This window comes from Rhinoderma darwinii, chromosome 3 (genome assembly GCF_050947455.1).
Source record: "Rhinoderma darwinii isolate aRhiDar2 chromosome 3, aRhiDar2.hap1, whole genome shotgun sequence".
Taxonomy (NCBI): domain Eukaryota; kingdom Metazoa; phylum Chordata; class Amphibia; order Anura; family Rhinodermatidae; genus Rhinoderma; species Rhinoderma darwinii.
This window is the reverse complement of record NC_134689.1, coordinates 399,245,933-399,265,960: the sequence shown is the minus strand read 5'-3', so window position 1 is coordinate 399,265,960 and position 20,028 is coordinate 399,245,933. Positions and strand designations below refer to the sequence as shown.

Here is a 20,028-nt window from a genome sequence, read left to right as displayed (position 1 = left end):
ATTGCTGTTTATGTTCTAAGCCTTGTAACGTCCAAGAGAAATCAAAGAATGTTCAAAAAACGATGCCAATCTAAAGTAGACATATGGTAAATGTGAACTAGTAACTATTTTGGGTGGTATAACCATCTGTTTTACAAGCAGATGCATTTAAATTCTGAAAAATGCTATTTTTTATACATTTTCTCTAAATTTTGAAATTTTTCACCAATAAACACTGAATATATCGTCCAAATTTTACCACTAACATAAAGCCCAATGTGTCACGAGAAAACAATCCCAGAATCGCTTGGATAGGTTTAAGCATTCCGACGTTATTACCACATAAAGTCAAATATGTCAGATTTGAAAAATGGCCTCTGAGCCTTAAGGCCCAAACTAGGCTGCGTCCTTAAGGGGTTAATGATGTTTTGGCCAATCCACGGCCTTTATCACTGTCGCTGAAAATGTTGTAAAGAATCGTATATGGACGTCTGCCGGACTAGCCAGTGTGCCACATATACGATTCTTTGCTACATTTTCAGCGACAGTGATAAAGGCCGTGGATTGGCCGAAAGGTAATTAATAAGTCGCTTCAACTCATGTATTCATATAAAAACACTGATTACATATGAAACAGTATATGATATACGGCTTTGTGAAAAAATAAATACACTGACCTCACCATACATATACATTACACTGATCGTATATACACTGATCTCACCATACATATACATTACACTGATCATTTATACACTGATCATATATACACTGACCTCACCATACATATACATTACACTGATCATACATACACTGATGTCGCCATACATATACTGTACATTACACTGATCATATATACACTGACCTCACCATACATATACATTACACTGATCGTATATACACTGATCTCACCATACATATACATTACACTGATCATTTATACACTGATCATATATACACTGATCTCACCATACATATACATTACACTGATCATATATACACTGACCTCACCATACATATACATTACACTGATCATACATACACTGATCTCGCCATACATATACATTACACTGATCATATATACACTGACCTCACCAAGTATATACATTACACTGATCATACATACACTAATCTCGCCATACATATACATTACACTGATCATATATACACTGACCTCTCCATAGATATACATTACACTGATCATATATACACTGACCTCACCATAAATATTGTAACGTCCGTGGTCGCTGACCACAAACTCCTTCCATCCAGTCGCCGCCCTTCTCTCCAGAGATGTCTGCACACACGGCCGTCTTGTTCCACAGTGACCACCAGGGTGCGCTCGCGAGCTCAGTCCAGACTTAAGAAGCCAAAGCGCACGCAGGTGGGAGATTGAGCTGATTTCTCCCAGAGCACCCTACGCTGTGCCCCTTCCTCCCATGCCTGAGCGTTGTTGTCGTACCCAAAGTTTGTCTATACAAATGGTCTCCTAGTGTTTTCCAGTTCCCAGTGTTCCCCGTACCTGTATCCTGTATCCCGTCCTATCCTGGTGAAGTGCCGTGCTGTGCTGTAGTCGTGCCGCGCTGTATTCCACGCCTGTCCTACTACTCCACGCCTGACGTCTACCTGCTGCCTAGTCCCAGCCGAGCCTGCCATGCTACTGTCCGAGCTGCCACAGGTACACTATACGAACTATAGACTGTGACCTGCGCCCTGTTGGCCAGCTGCCATACCGTCAAGGCGGTACGGCCCAGTGGGTCCACGAACCCAACGTGACACATATACATCACACTAATTTCACCATAAAGCTACGTTACACATGTGATATTCTTGTGAGTTTATACATATATGATGTTATCTCATTCAGTCTTTTTCTTACCTTTAGAAATTTGATTTTCTGAACGTCACTTTTTTTTTGGGTATATTTCACTTCATATGTCAGGGACAGCAGATCAATATCAGTGGCATTCACAATGACCAACAATCCGAGCGGATTCATCTGCTCTTTTACTGTGATGCTTTTAATGGGATCCAGATAAACTTCAAAGAGAAAGAACATAGCTCAGTATGACCAGACATAATATGAAAGAGAAGCAGGCTTTTTTTAGGGGGTTTAATATATCTACGTCGGAGTCCCCGATCTGGTGCAGCTATCAGCACACGGGAGCTAATGGTGAGCCAGTCTTATTTGAAAAAACTGAAAAATTACCGTCAAATACTGGTCAAAACCTCATAATGACAGCCAGAGGGACCCATTAACAGTGTCAGTCAGAGTGTCCCCATTAACAGTGCCAGAGTCTCCCCATTAACAGTGCCAGGGTGTCCCCATTACCAGTGCCAGAAAGAGGGTCCCTATTATCAGTGCCAGAATACCCCCATTAACAGACCTAGCATTCCCCTATTAAGTCAATATATTGATCCAGGGAGTAACATCTGAGCAGCCAGAGATCTGCGGCAAGAAAATATTTAATGGATGGAGAAGTCACACCTCTTGGCTTTGCAGGAGATTTACCTGCCCAGATGGGAGTCCACCTCATCTTTCTTTTACGTGAGACTCTCAGACACCTGGGTTGACAAGTATAACTGAGATTTTTGTATACTTAGAGATTGTGTGTAAATACACTTTATGCACAAGTGTTGATGTAACCCATGTAGCAAGGTGTAAGGTTACTTACTAATTTTTTCTGTCCAGACCTTTCGGCTTTTGCTGCTGTTCTCCCAGTTATCTATCAATGTGATATGATGAGGAGGGTTTAAAAATAAAGACACATATTTTCCTGGAAACTGACATATGTGCCACCAGGTGCCATTGGAAGCAGCCACCGTCTCTAAGCTGCAAGTTTCCCCATCACTGAAAAATAAATAAATGTATTAATATCATATAGATTTTCTCCTATTTAGGGCACAAGTATAATTTATATATATTTATTTGTTCTGTCCAGCATGTAAATTTACTTTATAATGGAAATTTCCTTTAATGTTGTGCCCATAAAAGTAGTGTAAGGAACAAAAGAAGTTATCCATAGCTGCCAATCAGGATGCAGCTTTTATTTTACAAAATTCCTCTGAGAAATTAGATCTGAAATGTGCTTTGTTGTTTTTATCAAATACTCAAATTTTTGCCCCAGCACAAAATTTTAGAAATTTTCCTTTTTGTGTTTTATGGATGGAAAAGCAATGGATTTCTAACAAATAAGGAGAGGAAATATACCGCTTTAAAGGGAGTGTGTCATCAGAAAATTACCAATAAATCAAATTTTTATATTAAACATAAGAATTGTAAACATTTTTGGTGATTATTTTTTTTCTATATCATTATCTATATTGAAAAAAATATAAAAATCCTAAAATCTTAAAAGATTTCACTCTGGCCACTGAGCCTCACAATAGACTGACCCTTCCTGTTCTGTAGAGATAACTTCTTGGCAGTTACCTCATTATCATAACAGGCATGATTAGACTGACAGATAACATCTCTATATATAGATAACACAGGATCCACCATTCATTATAGACTGACCCTTCCTGTTCTGTAGAGATCACTTCTCAGCAGTCATCTCATTATCATCACAGGCAGGATTACACTGACAGGTAACACCTCTATATACATAAAACAGTATCCACCATTGACAATAGGTGATGGAAAAAGCTCCCCTCCTCCCCCCTCCCTACACAATGACCCCTGCACAGGTCACAGAGCATGCCTAGAAAACCCTCCTATAGAAGAAAATGGATTCCCTCCTGTTCACAGGTTCTTATGGTCTATGTGGCTGCTGTAAAGCATATCTCTAAATCCTGTTAACAGCAGGTTAGGAAAGATGGCTGCCCCCATAATCCTGTACAGGAAATAGAATTAAAAAATCCACAATCAAAAAATAAAAATAGATCAGAAAAGAATATTAGATTTCACTATTTGGTTTTAATTAGTAAAAAAATGAAAGTTGATACATTCCCTATAAATTGAACTCTACTTAAAGGGGTTGTCAGGTTTAGAAAAATACATGACAGACCGTTGTTTTTAACGGGCACTATGTAATGCTTCATTTCCCCTATGGTGGCACTGCAGGGAGCTTGAAAAGTTTCTTCTTGGTTTCTTCACAGATTGCAGTTGATCGCTAGGGATTCTGTCATCGGGACACCCTGTGATCAGCTTGTCTTTGAGGTGCCCTTGTAACAAAAAGGGATCATCCAAAATAGACTTTTAAAACCTACAAATTCAGTTGTGACTGTAGTTACCACCCATGTCTGCAGGGTAAAATAGAAATAAAATGTTGACTCCTTGACCATCCAGCTTTCTGAGTTCCTGTGAGTATGACATAGCCTGCGGCTGATGGGTTAACTGCAGTTACACCGATATTTTAAGATGATTAATTCCTGCAAGCAAATGTGCATGTCACATGATTGGATGTGATTGATGTATATTGACGCGTTATAAGTCATATGGAGGTCCCCAACCCATTATTCTTTACACATGACAGCTATATATTTTCGTACACCTACCAGCTCTGGATTTGCACTCCAACCTTTGATGCCTAAAGAGGATCTGTCACTAGTTAAGTAATGCCCAATCTCCTAGCTAATCGAATAGGCGCTGTCACACTGACAGCACAAGTAAAAATTGTATCACAAAAAATTTACGCCATCGAATCTCCTGAGGTGGAGTAACATCCTATCAGCAGAAAGCTGCTTCACACAGTGTGAGAGACTGAGGATGGAGGGAAGTGGTTGTGGTGGCATATGAAAGAGGAGATTCTAATCTTTCATATGCCACCAAGATCGCAGTTCTAGCTGTGACACAACCGGAGATATCACCAGTTGAATACACAGTTGGGAATAGAAGCTGTATACTACAAGATCACTCTGTGTTGCTGGGCAGGGAAGGGGTAAAAGCTATATGCTGAGTAGACAGCGTCATACAGAAAACTTTGCACCGCCCAGAGTGAAAAGAAAGTGTCACCTCCCATTTGGCAAGTAGAGTTACATTAGCATATTTCGAAAAATGCTCATAACTTTGCAAATAAACGTTTAAAAAAAATAAAAAAATACATTGTAGTTATCAGCATCATAGCGCCTATTAGATTAGTTAGGAGATAGAGAATTAATAAACTAGCGACAGATCCTCTTTAAACTCAGTCCCATTCTGCAGCCATACATTTTTTTTTACAAAAATAACTTTTTGGTTTTCCTCCATTTTTTAGACCATAATTGTAATATAAGTAACTCACATGATATGCAAAGGAAAAAGCCTCTTCACGAACTATTGCTCTGATACTTACGATTGAAAGTATAACATATAGTTGGAGGTGTTAGATGTGTTGCTTTCCCAGAAACACGTAATATCGTACAAGGTAGCTGTGAAGCAGTAAGGAATCAGAAGCTTATCTTCAATGACGCTGTACACTGAGAATATAACAGAGTGAAGGTCAGTTATTCAGCATGTGGGTTTAATATCATTGATGACATCTATTTCTTGTAAATAGTTCTGACTCTTTGCTGCAATAAATTATGCATTAAAATGTAGGTTTTATCATACAAGATGTGGACAGTGACGCCTGTGGCACATGATGACACGAAGACTTGCACTGAGTAGCACAATGGCGGATGTTTAAAGATTCAATTGAATGCAAAAGTTGTGTGATCCAAGTGGAGGACTACCAGCGTGGCCTCCCAAAGTTTTGATGCACAACGCGTTTTAGACGTGGGTTTTCCACAATTTGCGGACTTTTAAACGGCTTTAGTGACAGCAGGTAACGCAGGACCAAACTGTTATCGATCACATCTAGGTTCTGGTCTGGGAGTCTGTATTAGATAAGGGAGTCTGGTTTGGGATCTGTATTTAGGGTATGTTCACACGCACTAATTACGGATGTAATTCGGGCGTTTTTGCCCCGAATTACGTCCAAAAATAGCGCCTCAATAGCGCTGACAAACATCTGCCCATTGAAACCAATTGGCAGACGTTTGTCTGTTCACACGAGGCGTAATTTACGCGCCGCTGTCAAATGACTGCGCGTAAATAGACGCCCGCGTCAAAGAAGTGACCTGTCACTTCTTTGGCCGTAATTGGAGCCGTTATTCATTGACTCCAATGAATAGCAGCGCCAATTACGTCCGTAATGGACGCGGCGTTCAAGCGCCTGCACATGCCGTTACGGCTGAAATGACGGGCATGTTTTCAGGCTGAAACATCCCCGTAATTTCAGCCGTTACGGACGCCCTCGTGTGAACATACCCTAAGGGGTTCTGGTCTGGATTCTGTATTACTTTGTCACTCCACAGAACACGTTACCAGTGGCAGCGTGCTTTATACCACTCCATCTGACGCCTAGCATTGTGCTTGGTGTTGTAAGGCATGCATGCAGCTGCTAGGCCATGGAAACTCATGCCAAGAAGCTCCCGGCGCTGATGTTAATTCTAGAGGAGGTTTGGAAGTTGCAGTTATTGAGTCAGCAGAGCGTTGGCGACTTTTATGCATTATGCGCCTCAGCACTCCGTGCCCACGTTCTGTAACTTTACGTGGTCTACACTTCGTGGCTGAGTTGCTGTAGTTCCTAAACGCTTTCACTTTGCAATAATACCCCTCACAGTTGATGGTGGAATATCTTGGAGGGAAGAAATATAATGAACTGACTTGTTACAACAGTGGTGTCCTATTACAGGACCACGCTGGAATTCAGTGATCTCTTTAGAACAACCCATTCTATCACAAATGTTTGTAAAGGCGTCTGCATGGCGAGGTGCTGGATGTTATACACCTGGGGCAATGGGACTGAATGAAACACCTGGATTTATTGATTAAGTGGTGTGTCCTAATACTTTTGTCCATATAGTGTAAATAATAGTACACCACACAGTAAAAGAGCCATCTTTTGTAACCCACACAGTAATAGTGATGTTCTCAGTGCTCCCAAACAGTAATAATGCCCCCTTTGTGCCCTTTACAGGATAATGCCTCCTTTCTGCTCCCAACACTGTAAAAATAACCACCTTTGTGTCCACTACAATAAAAATGTTCCCTTTGTGCCTCCTAAAAAGTAATAATGCTCCCTGTGTGCCCCCTAAAAAGTAATAATGCTCCTGTTTGCTCCCTAAAAAGGAAAAAATGCCGTGTGCCCCATAAAAAGTAATAATGCCCCTGTATGCCCCTAAACAATAATGTGTACCCTAAATAAACATGCCCACCTTTGAGCCAGCTGATAGGTAATATTGTCCCTTTTGTTCACCAGAAAAAATTCAAACGTTTACTCACCCAACCCGGCTGATCCCTCGAGAAGCCGAGGCGCTTAAATGGGTTTTCCCACGAGAGACATTTATGACATACCCACAGGATATGCCATAAATGTCAGATAGATGCGGGTCCCACATCTGGGACCCGCACCTATCTCCAGAACAGGGCCCCCTAAACCCCGTTCAGCCGCTGTGTGTTGTGGCTGAATGAGGTGAATTCCGACCATGAAAAATGTTATATGGTCGTGAGTTACATAAACAGCTTAACTCGCTGAGCTACGCTGTTTCCGTAACTCCAATAGTAGTGAATGGCAGTTACAGAAGCAGCGTAGCATGTAACTACCATTAAGTTCTATGAGACTTACGGAAACAGCGTAGCTCAGAGAGTTACGCTGTTTATGTAACTCACGACAATATAACACTTTTCATGGTCGGAACTTACCTCATTCAGCCGCAACACACAGCGGCTGTACGGGGTTTAGGGGTCCCCGCAGTGGCGGATTATCATTAGGGCGATTCAGGCGGCCGTCCGGGCCCAAGGCTCCCAGGGGGCCCATAACTGCCCGAACCCCCTCATGCCCAGTTGCGTCGCTAGCACCGGTGCCAGGACCGCACCTGTCAGGCGAGGGGAGCTTCGTTCCTACTTAGCAGCCGTGGTCTGTGCTGCTTTAGAAGCTCCCCCTCCAGCCCCCCTACCCTGCTCTAAACATCTCTCCTCCTGCTGCTAGCTGTCGGGACATGGGGGAGGGGAGACTGTCGGCGGGCTCTGTGTCGGGCTGTGAGCAGGAGAAGAGCTGCAGTGAAGACTCACAAATCTCCTACATAAAAGGTAAGTGCATGTGTTTAATGTGCATAATCATGTGTGTTTAATGTGCATATTCATGTGTTTAATGTGCATATTCATGTGTGTTTACAATGTGTTTAATGTGTATAATGTGCATACTTTGTGTATAATGTGCATACTTTGTGTACTTTGTGTATAATGTGCATACTTTGTGTATAATGTGCATACTTTGTGTATAATGTGCATACTTTGTGTATCATGTGCATACTTTGTGTATAATGTGCGTACTTTGTGCATAATGTGCGTACTTTGTGCATAATGTACGTACTTTGTGTACTGTGCATACCTTGTGTATAATGTGCATACTTTGTGTATCATGTGCATACTTTGTGTATAATGTGCGTACTTTGTGCATAATGTGCGTACTTTGTGTACTGTGCGTACTTTGTGTACTGTGCATACTTTGTGTATAATGTGCATACTTTGTGTATCATGTGCATACTTTGTGTATAATGTGCGTAGTTTGTGCATAATGTGCGTACTTTGTGTACTGTGCGTACTTTGTGCATAATGTGCGTACTTTGTGCATAATGTGCGTACTTTGTGCATAATGTGCGTACTTTGTGTGTCTGTGATAGAGATAGAGTGTATATATACATACATATGTATAGTGTGTGTATGCGTATATATATATATATTTCAGCAGAAATTCCGCTACAGAAAAAAAGCACCATTTCCTGTGTTTTCTTACTGCAGTAAGTGGTGCGTATTTTGCTGCGTTTTTCTCAGTGTTGGGAGATGGTGACGTCTCCCCTGAAAAAACGCAGCAATTCAGTCACTTTCCGCAGCAGGAATTGACATGCTGCAGTACGAGAAATACGCACCGCAGGACAAAATGTCTGGTCGGAAATTTTACGCAGCGTCTGGATGAGATTTGGTAAATCTCACTCACTTTGCCACTACTGTATTCTGCGTATTTTCCGGGCAGAAAATACGCAGCAATTCCGTTAAGTGTGGGCAAGCCCTAATACAGTAGGAGCAGAGTAGATTAGATGTGAACAATTCTCATCCACACGCTGCGTAAATGATAAGCGGGAAATAAAAAGCTCAGAAATTGACCTGCGGTGCGATTTTTTATTCCGCAGCATGTCAATTTTATTTGCGTAAACGCTGCTTATTTGTTTTGGGTTTTCCCCATTTAACTCAATGGGGAGGTAAAACCCGCAACAAATAACAGATGTTATGTAACGCAATTTAGAAAAAATAAAAATCTTATACTTGCCCAGAATTCTGTTTCTTCGTCCGGGCCGGCCTCCTGGTATGACGTTTCACACCATGTGACCAATCACAGGCTGCAGCAGTCATATGGGATAAAATGTCATCCCAGGGCTGCAGTGATGCTGTGTAGCACTATATACAAGGGGGGTGGGGGGCGCTGTGTAGCACTATATACAAGGGGAGGGGAGCGCTGTGTGGCACTATATACAAGGGGGAGGGCTGTGTGATGCTATCTATAGGGGGCTGTGTGACGCTCTCTACAGGGGGTTGTGTGTGTGGCGCTATCTACAGGGGTGTGTGGCTCTATCTACAGGGGTGTGTGGCGCTATCTACAGGGGTGTGTGTGTGTGTGTGTGTATGTGGCTTTATCTGCAGGGTGGTGTGTGTGTGACTTTATCTATAGGGGGGTGTGTGTGTGGCTTTATCTACAGGGTGGTGTGTGTGTGTGTGTGTGTCTTTATCTACAGAGGGGTGTGTGTGTGGCTTTATCTACAGGGGTGTGTGTGTGTAGCTTTATCTACAGGGGGGTGTGTGTGTGGCTTTATCTACAGGGGGGTGTGTGTGTGGCTTTATCTATAGGTGTGTGTGTGGCTTTATCTACAGGGTGGTGTGTGTGTGTGGCTTTATCTACACGGGGGTGTGTGTGTGGCTTTATCTACAGGGGGGTGTGTGTGTGGCTTTATCTACAGGGGGGTGTGTGTGTGGCTTTATCTACAGGGGGGTGTGTGTGTGTGTGGCGCTATCTACAGGGGGGTGTGTGTGTGGCGCTGTCTACATGGGGGGTTGGCGCTGTGTCCCTGCACAGTGTGATACTGTCAGTATGTAGGGACACATCCCTGTGAAAGGGGAATCGTAGCACCCATTTGTTAATGCTTGTGCAAAAAGGTAGTGTTAGCAATAGTTACGGCACGGCAGGGTGGCGGTGGAGAAGGGGGGCCCAAGTTTGGGTAACAGCCCAGGGCCCACGGTCTTCTTAATCCGCCACTGGGTCCCCGTTCTGGAGATAGGTGCGGGTCCCAGAGGTGGGACCCGCATCTATCTGACATTTATGGCATATCCTGTGGGTATGTCATAAATGTCTCTCGTGGAAAAACCCTTAAGGCTTCTTCTGGCCTCTGTGGAAGGCAGCTGAATGCAATGATGTCATTGCATCAATGACGTCCTGTGCATGAGCCTGGCGACTTGTAGGCCACAAGACGTGGATACAGTTAAATGTGTCACTTGCCTGGGGATCCGGGCCAGGGCACCCCACAGACCGGCCCGGCCCACCAGGATTCCGACCGGTTGGGCACTCTGACCTGTTTGCGGCTACGCAACCCCAAATGCAGAAATCTGCAATGTGCTGCGTGTTCTGACACCTTTCCATCATAGCCAGCAGGAACTTTTTCAGCAATTTGTGCTACAGTAGCTCTTCTGTGGGTTCAAACCAGCTCTACTATGCTCCCCACATGTATCAATGTGCCATGGACCCCATAACCCTGTCGCCAGTTTACCGGTTTTCCATCCTTAGACCACTTTTAATAGGTACTAACCACTACATACCGGGAACACCCCACAAGACTCAGTTGTCTAGCCCGCAAAATTTGGCCCTAAAGTCGCTCAGATCCAGGGCTGGCCTTTGGGGTGTGCGACCTGTGCAAAGGGCGCATTACTCCAGGAGGTAAAATGGGGTCGCTGTGGTGGCTCCCTTTCCCTTCTTGTGTTTCTGAAGCGTCCGGCGACTCCACAGCTGCCTTTCTGCCCGGGTGCTTCTTCTTGGCATAGCAGCTGCTACGGGGCCCGCGGCATGAGGGGGCCCATGTCGCCCGCTGGCATGCCCCCCCCACGCCCGGTGGCGCCGCTAGCAGTCCCTATGGGACGCAGATACTATTGGACACTATGGCAGAGCAGGGAGGTATCTCCGTGCTCTGCCATTTACTAGGATACAGGCCGTTCGGCCTGCAGCCCAGGGACAGGATCCCTGCGCAGGCAAGCGTGATGACGTCACTGAAACACACTGGCCTACGCAAGGATCCCGTCGGCGTGTAGCAGCTCCACTCGTCGCTGGAACGGGGCCTAGGTGAGTATAATTTTTTTGTTTGGGAGGCACTGTCTACAAGGGGGAGGTGGGGGTTGAATTGCACTGTCTACAAGGGGGAGGTGGGGGGCAATGTCTACAAGGGGGAGGTAGGGGCTGTATGGTAGTATCTACAAGGGGGAGGTGGGGCTGTATGGCACTGTCTACAAGGGGGTGGTGGGGGGCACTGTCTACTGGGGGGAGGTGGGGGCACTGTCTAAAAGGGGGAGGTGGGGGCTGTATGGCTCTATCTACAAGGGGGAGGTTGGAGGCTGTATGGCACTATCTACAGTGGGGCTGTATGGCAGAATCTACAGGGGGGCTGTTTGACACAATCTACAGGGGAGCACTATCTTCGAGGGGGGCTGTGTGTGGCACCCAGGGAAGGGGGGGGCATTATACTGTGGGGAGGCCACAAAGGGGCATTATACTGTGTGGGGACAATAAGGGGACATTATACTGTGTAGGGGCACTACAGGGGTAAATATACTGTGTGTGGCACTTAGGGAGCATTATACTGTGTGAACACACTTAGAGGACAAAATAGTCTGTCCTTAAAGGGGTTATAATATATTATTAAATATTATCATTATACTGTATGGGGCAGCTATGGGTGCGTTATATTGTATGGGGGCACTTAAGGAGCATTATACTGTGTGGGGGCACTAAAGGAGCATTATTCTGTGTGGGGGCAATATAAAAGGCATCATACTGTGTGGGGGCACTAAAAAGGGCATTATACGGGGGGGGGGGGGCATTATACTTCTTTATGGGGCATTTTTTTTATGATGGGGTGGGGTGCTGAAAGAAAATTTTGCATGGGGCGCAGTCTATCCTAAGGTCGGCCATGCTCAGATCCTTACACTTGTCCATTTTTCTGCTTCTAACACATCGATTTCAAGGACGGACTGATGAATTGCTGCCTAATATATCCCACGCCTTGTCAGCCATTGTAACCAGATAATCAATGTTATTTACGTCGTCTGTCAGTGGTGTTAATGTTATAGCTAAAATGCATATCATGGTCAGCTTCGGACTGGGTTCCCTTGGACGCACCAGAGGAAATTATTGTGAGTGCCCCTCACCACCTCTACAGAATACGTGCGCATCCACTTGTTGTTATCATTGTACACATAGAACATATCATTAATAAGGTCTAATAGATTATTTGTGAATCACCCATAAGAAAAAGACCCTAGTGGTAAGTGCTTCGCTCCAAGTTTGCTCCAAAAAGAGTTGTCTTCTGCTGGAGCTTTTGGGACCCTTCATTGGGTTAGAATCTGGTCCCACCACAGGATCCTCTGGTACTCTGGTGTGCCAGTCCGACCCTGATTATGGTGAATTTACTCAGGGATTGGTTTACCCGCTGGGTAAAGGTGATCTATGATTCACATTGTGCATTAAACAGACCATCAAATTAATTTAGAGCTGGCCCTGCAACAAAATAATGGGATGTGCCAACAAATATCTAATGTCTATGCCCAGCTACAGACTTTGGCGGGAATTTATCAATTGATTTATGCCAGTATTATTGCTTAGAAAAGTCGAAAACTATGGAACACGCCATATTTGCGCTATAACCTTCAACTTTTTTCTCCTCCATGGGTGGGGTTTAGCCAAGGGGTGGTGACCAAGAGCAATTGAACAAATGTATTGAGTTTAATGCCGAAAAATGCCGCAAAAAGCAGCGCAACTCTATGCCTGCCACATAGCAGGCGTAGATTTTTTTTCAGGCTTTAGCACAGCCCAAGATGCGCCAAATTTATTAAGAGCCGTGCAACTGTTAATAGATTTGGAACATTTTGCTCCAACGCACTTCAAATTATATCTCCCCTTTAGGTTTACCGTATGGAGACCGTTCCCTGCCCTTTGTTTAATCAGCTTCTGTTAGGACACAGTTGTTTAGAAAGGTTTGGGTGAGGATAAAAGATAAGAAATTTAAAGAGAAAAATATGCTGAATTATGTAAGAACAAAATGGGGGTATTCATGGAAAAGCATGTCCAGCTGCAAATCAATTAAAACGTGATGTTTGCTGATTACAAAATGGTTAAAATGATAGTATGTGACCCTTCCTACATCTATATAAGTTAGGCCCAGGCTACACTGTAAGATAAGTTGCCTATTGGGTCTTAAAGAGGCTCTGTCACCTCATTATAAGTGCCCTATCTCCTACATAATGTGATCTGCGCTGTAATGTAGATAACAACAGTGGTTTTTATTTGGAAAGGAAGCTTTTCCTAATTTTTGAGGAAGTTATGAGCAATTTTAGATTTATACTAATTACTTTCTTAATGCCCAACTGGGCGTTTTTTAACTTTTGACCAAGTGGGCGTTGTAAAGAGAAGTGTATGACGCTGACCAATCAGCGTCATACAATTCTCTCCATTTATACTCAGCAGAGCGTGATCTAGCGAGATCATGCAGTGCTGTCACATACTCCCACATTAACTTTACTGAAGAGTCTTGACAGTGAATAGACGTCACCTCCAGCCAGGACGCAATGTCTATTCACAATCCCGACACTTCAGTAAGTTTGTGTGGGACTTAATCGCTGCACAGCTTGATCTCGTGAGATCACGCTATCAATGACAGCAGAAGCGTGATCTCACGAGATCACGCTGTGCAGCGATTAAGGGTATGTGCACACGATAGCTGCCTTTTACGTCTGAAATTACAGATTGTTTTCAGTATATTTGAGTTGTTCTTCATTGAATTCAATGAAAAACGGCTCAAATTACGTCCAAAGAAGTGTCCTGCACTTCTTTGACGAGGCAGTCATTTTACGCATCGTCGTTTGACAGCTGTCAAACGACGACGCGTAAATTACAGGTCGTAGGCATAGTACGTCGGCAAACCCATTCAAATGAATGGGCAGATGTTTGCCTACGTATTGTAGCCGTATTTTCAGGCGTAAATCGAGGCATATTACGCCTCGTTTATGCCTGAAAATAGGTCGTGTGAACCCTGCCTTAGTCCCACACAAACTTTACCGAAGTGTCGGGATTGTGAATAGACATCGCGTCCTGGCTGGAGGTGATGTCTATTCACTGTCAAGACACTTCAGTAAAGTTAATGTGGGTGTATGTGACAGCTGTGCTGAGTATGAATGGAGAGAAGTGTATGACGCTGATTGGTCAGCGACATCCACTCCTCTTTACAACGCCCACTTGGTCAAAAGTTAAAAAACGCCCAGTTAGGCATTAAGAAAGTAATTAGCATAAATCTAAAATTGCTCATAACTTCCTAAAAAAATGATCGTTTTTCAAAATAAAAAACTGTGTTGTTATCTACATTACAGCGCCAATCACATTACGTAGGAGATAGGGCACTTATAATGTGGTAACAGAGCCTCTTTAAGACCATGCAGGGTCTTATGGCCCTACAAAGAAAAGTGCCATACAGTCCCCAGACAAAGCTGCCCTACAAATAAAAAAGCCTTATAATCCCAACCCCGTCATATCATTGCCACACGCTGCACTTTCCATGTGGCTGTTCAGAGAAGGCACCTGGTGGCGCAGTTTTCTCTCTGTAGGAAAGCCTGGTATTTTCTGTGTATGGCTGCGATCGTATGTGTTTCATATAGTGGCTGAGACCGGAGTAACAGGGATCGGGGGCAAATAATTGAGGAATTAAAATTGTAAATGATTGAGCCTGATATTAATTATCTATAGTACATATATACAGTGCTGTAGGTAAGAGACCACCCTTATGTTTACTTCACTTTAAGCCAATGCTCTTTTGTTATAAGTTGTGAAGGTTTTTGGCCTATATATTTTGGCCTGCTCATCTTCCGGCACAAAGAGTACATAAACATAGCAATGTCCTGGCACTCCTACTACTGTACATCTGCTGTGATAGATAAGATGTTCTGTGATAACCACTGCAGGACTATGACGTGTGTCTACCCAAGACATAGTCACACAGTCCTCCTCCAGCCTGGACGAAAAATATGTTTTCTGCTCGAATTTAAAGAGCTTTCGTTTAACTCGAGACTTGTTGTAAGTTTAAACTTGTTTATTTAACATTTTGTAACATTTGTCCCCTCCCTCACTTTTCTCTTCACGTCTCCTATTCGCCATTATTACCCGCCTCCCATACCCCACTCTGCTCTTCACCTGTCTCCCATATCCCACTCTTCTCTTCACCTGTCTCCACCCCACTCTTCTCTACACCTGTTTCCCATACTCCACTCTTCTCTTCAACTGTCTCCCATACCCCACTTTACTTTGCACATGTCTCTCATATGCGAACTTCACCTGTCTCCCATACCCTACTCTTCTCTTTACCTGTCTCCCATACCCCACTTCTCTTCACCTGTCTCCACCCCTCTTCTCTTCACATGTCTCTCAAACGCCAACTTCACCTGTCTCCCATACCCCACTCTTCTCTTCACCTGCCTCTCATACCCCTTTTATCTTCACCTGTCTCCCATACCTCACTCTTCTTTTCACATGTCTCTCATACACCAACTTCACCTGTCTCCCATAACCCACTCTTCTCTTCACCTGTCTCCCATACCCCACTCTTCTCTTCACCTGCCTCCCATACCCAACTCTACTTTTCACATGTATCCCGTATGCCATCTTCACCTGTCTTCCATACCCTACACTTCTTTTTACATGTCTACCTTACATCATCTTCACTTGTCTCCCAAACCCCACTCTTCTTTTCACCTGCCTCCCATACCCCACTCTTCTCTTCACTTGCCTCTCATACCCCACACTTCTCTTCACCTGTCTCAACCCCACTCTTCTCTTCACCTGCCTCCCATACCCCACTCTTCTCTTCACCTGCCTCCCATACCCCTCTTCTCTTCACCTGTCTCCACCCCTCTTCACCAATCTCCCATACCCCACACTTCTCTTCACCCGTCTCCCATACCCCACTCTTCTCTTCACCTATCTCCACCCAACTCTTCTCTTCACCTGTCTCCACCCCATTCCACTCTACACCTGTCTCCACTCCACTCTTCTCTTCACATGTCTCCTATACCCCACTCTTCTCTTCAACTGTCTCCACCCCACTCTTCACATGTCACCCATACCCCACTCTGCTTTGCACATGTCTCTCATATGCGAACTTCACCTGTCTTCCATACCCCACTCTTCTTTTCACATGTCTCCCATACCCTACTTTTCTCTTCCCTTGTCTCCACCCCACTATTCTCTTCACATGTCTCTCATACGCCAACTTCACCTGTCTCCCATACCCCACTCTTCTCTTCACCTATCTCCCATATTCCACTCTTCTCTTCACCTGTCTCCACGCCACTCTTCCCTTCACCTGTCTCCCATACCCCACTTTTCTCTCACATGTCTCTCATATGCCATCTTCACCTGTCTGCCATACCCCACTCTTCTCTTCACCTGTCTCCCATACTCCACTCTCTACTTTACCTGTCTCTGATATTCTACTCTTCTTTTCACGTGGCCCATGCACCACTCTTCTAGTGTCTACCATACCCCACTCTTCTCTTCACATGTCCCACCCCCAACTTTTCTCTTCATATGTCCCCTATACTCCAATCTTTTGTCTTCCTACCCCCACCCTTGTTTGCTCCTTTCCGCACCCTTCTCTACGTGTGTATCCTATCCCCAATTTTTCTGTCTCCCTTTTCCTACTCTTCTCTTTGTGTTTCGAACGCCCAACTCTTCTCTTCATGTGGCTCACGTCCCCTACTTTTCTATAAATGAGTATCCCATCTCCCTCTCTTGTCTACATGTGTCTCCCATCCCCACTCTGTTTCTACATGTGTCCCCTCCCCCATGATTCTCTTCCCCCGCTCTTCCCTTTACGTTCCTCCCTTTCCTCCTCTATTCTTCATGTGTGTAATGCTGGAGGTGGGTCCCGCTTCTGGTGGTCCCCGCTGCCGGGTTGCTTACCCCTGTCCCCGGCGCATTTTGGTTCTCTGCTGTTGTCCGTGTTTCATGCCCGCCGGCACAATGCCTCCCCCAGAGGGCACAGACGCCAGAGTGCCTTCACTCCCTGTCGTCGTGCTCCTCCTCTCACTTCTGCTGCGGCCGGTTCTATGTTGCATAGGGCACTCAAGCCATTCCCCACCCTATTCCAGATACACAGTACATATTTAATGTAGCCTCATTGGTCACCTGATGCCTCAGCAATTTTGCTTCAACTTTTGCATGTTTCTGCGAAGGTATCATTACTGTGTTCAGTTCATCTGAGTCTTGTTTCCAGCCTGTCTCCTTCCCCCGTACTGGTGCTGCCTACTTTGACCCTCTGCCCAGTTAATGTCCATGCGTGGACTCAGCCGGCCCTGACCTCAGTCGGACCCTGACCACCCTCTTGCCTGACTCTCTGTTGTCTCCTGGTCTATTGGGTTAGCTGCTACTTATACCGGGACCACCTCAGGAGGTAGCAACCAGGTGGTCTCCCTGTAACAAAGTATGTTATAGCTGACACCTGCTGCAGATGACATGGGCACAGCTCCTGACACTGCATCATCCTCGCGCCATAGTAGTTGAGTGATGCGGGCACTAGTGGCTCCCGATGCAGTACTATTATGACATGGTGAAGGAAGGGATTAACCCTTTAAAGCGACCCTCCGGTCCCAGGACAACATTTTATATATGATGGTAAATATGGATTAATAATATCTAATAACTCCAGTTATGCACCTCTGCGGTGGATCTGTCGTTTTAGGATCCCCTCTTTGCTGTCCCAAAGAGGGTCACAACTGGAGGGCAACAGATATTATTGCTCTATATATCCCATCACATTTATAATTTTGTCCTGCGACCGGAGAGTCGCTTTAAGGACCAGGTCAATTTTGGCATTGAGACCAGAACAAGGAGTTGTACTTTATGGAGGTGCCATTTTTTGGTACATTTGCATTATCGTATAATTTATATGAATGGCTGGGTGCCACTAACAAGCAACCCTATAAAAAAGGTAATGAATGGGGTAAACAGAAGCCCAAATGCAGTGGCGGACCCACCTGTGCCCTGCAGACCCATTGACTTACAATGTGATCTGATGGGGTTCCACCTTGATGTCCATCGTTTTGATGGAAAGATTAGTGCTGCATAGATAAACACTAAAGATGGGGTGATCAATTCTGGAGGGTTGCTTTTTAAAAAAAAATATGGCTGTATGTTATTGTTATATGATCAGTGCGTGTCCGACACCCGGACCCTGCACCGATCCGCCATTCCGGCTGTCTCCGTGCACCGGACAATATTGGCAGAAGCAGATGACTCCGGTCAAAGAATAGCGACCGAGCTGCAGTTTTGCCGAATGGCCGCTATGCAGTCGTCAGAGCCATCTGCTTCCGGCTCCAACTACTGCATACCGTTCCAAACATCCGGTGCACGGAGGCAAGCGGAGTGGTCATCCTGGTCCGGGTGATGACCTATCTGGTGGATAGGTCATCAGTTGTCAGAAAGTGAAAAACACCTTTAAGGCCCTTTTACATGGGCCAATTATCGGCAAACGAGAGCTCACAGGGCAACAATCAGCCAATGAATGGGCAAACGCTTTTTCATCGGCTGATTGCATCGTTTATGTAAACAGGGAGACGCGCTGCTGACATAATAGAAATGCATGAGGGCGAGTGATCGGAGTAACGAGTACTCGTCCCCATACATAGCTCCTTGTGAAAGAAGCAAACAGGCAACGATCAACGAGCTGTCTCGCTGTTCGGAGCTGGCTAACACGGCCCACTTTGGGCCGCGTAAGAAGACCCTTAGAGCTGCAGCAATTGGACTCCCTGTGGTTCTACTGAACTTAACTTAGATCACTGTAGGGTTCTATGGTGATCGTAGTTTGGTTTGGTATTGCAGCAGTAATATTGCCGTATTTCAGTCTAGTTCACACATCCAGGCTTTGTGGCATTTCTCTGCAGCAGAAAGTCATAGAAGTGACTGCCATTTATAAACATTCACATAATAAAGTTAAAAAACACAAATTTTTTGGGCATAGTGTTTTTTCCCCCAAACCGCAGCATGCCTTTAACTCATTCTGTCTGCTGCAATTTTTCAGATTTTCATTTTCGCTTTTTCCACCCCACCTTACAAAAGCCATAACTTTTAAATTTTTCTGTTGATCTAGTCATATGAGGGCTTTTTTTTTTTTTGTGGGACGAGTTGTAGTTTTTCATGGCACCATTTATTTTACCATATAATGTAGTGAGAAACTGGGAAAAAATATTTGCTGGGGTAGAATGGGAAAAAACAGCGATTCCTCCATTGTTTTTTGGGTTTCGTTCTTACGGCGTTCACTGTGCAATAAAACCGACATGTTAACTATATTCTGCGGGTCAATATGATTACAGCGATACCAAATTGATATAGTTTTACTACTTTTACAAGGAAAAAACGACTTATTAAAAATAAAATTTGTTTTGTGTCACCAAATTCTGAAATCCATAACTTTTTTATTTTTCTGTCGTTTGAGTGGTATGAGGGCTTTTTTTTAATTTATAGTTTCTATTGGTACCATTTTGGACATAGACTTTTTTTTATCACTTTTTGTTCCATTTTTCGTGGTAGGTGAGGCGACCTAAAAAACAGTGATTGTCTTTTTAAAAAAAAAATGTATGGCATATATATTATACCGTGCGGGTTAAATAAATAATTCAGACTATTTCCCCCTCTTTCTAACAGCTTAGGTGCCGCAGTCGTTATTGACCGTGGCATCTAAGGGGTAATACGAGCGGGATTCAGCTCATTACACTGAAGTGTCATA

At 44.3% G+C, this 20,028-nt stretch overlaps 1 protein-coding gene across 4 annotated transcripts in view; it reads right to left on the bottom strand.

Annotated features, from left to right (window-relative positions):
• Window positions 1–20,028, bottom strand: part of EPOR (erythropoietin receptor) — a 67,310-nt gene that overhangs the window by 14,952 nt on the left and 32,330 nt on the right. For 3 of the 4 annotated variants that reach the window (XM_075859071.1, XM_075859069.1, XM_075859070.1), the window contains 3 exons: window positions 5,256–5,379; window positions 2,655–2,830; window positions 1,859–2,019 (listed from right to left, as the gene is read on the bottom strand). In XM_075859071.1, coding sequence (XP_075715186.1) covers window positions 1,859–2,019; window positions 2,655–2,830; window positions 5,256–5,379 — 461 coding nt within the window. Of the gene's footprint in view, window positions 1–1,858; window positions 2,020–2,654; window positions 2,831–5,255; window positions 5,380–17,207; window positions 17,314–20,028 lie in introns of those variants that run through there. The other variant, XM_075859072.1, reaches the window with a different exon arrangement.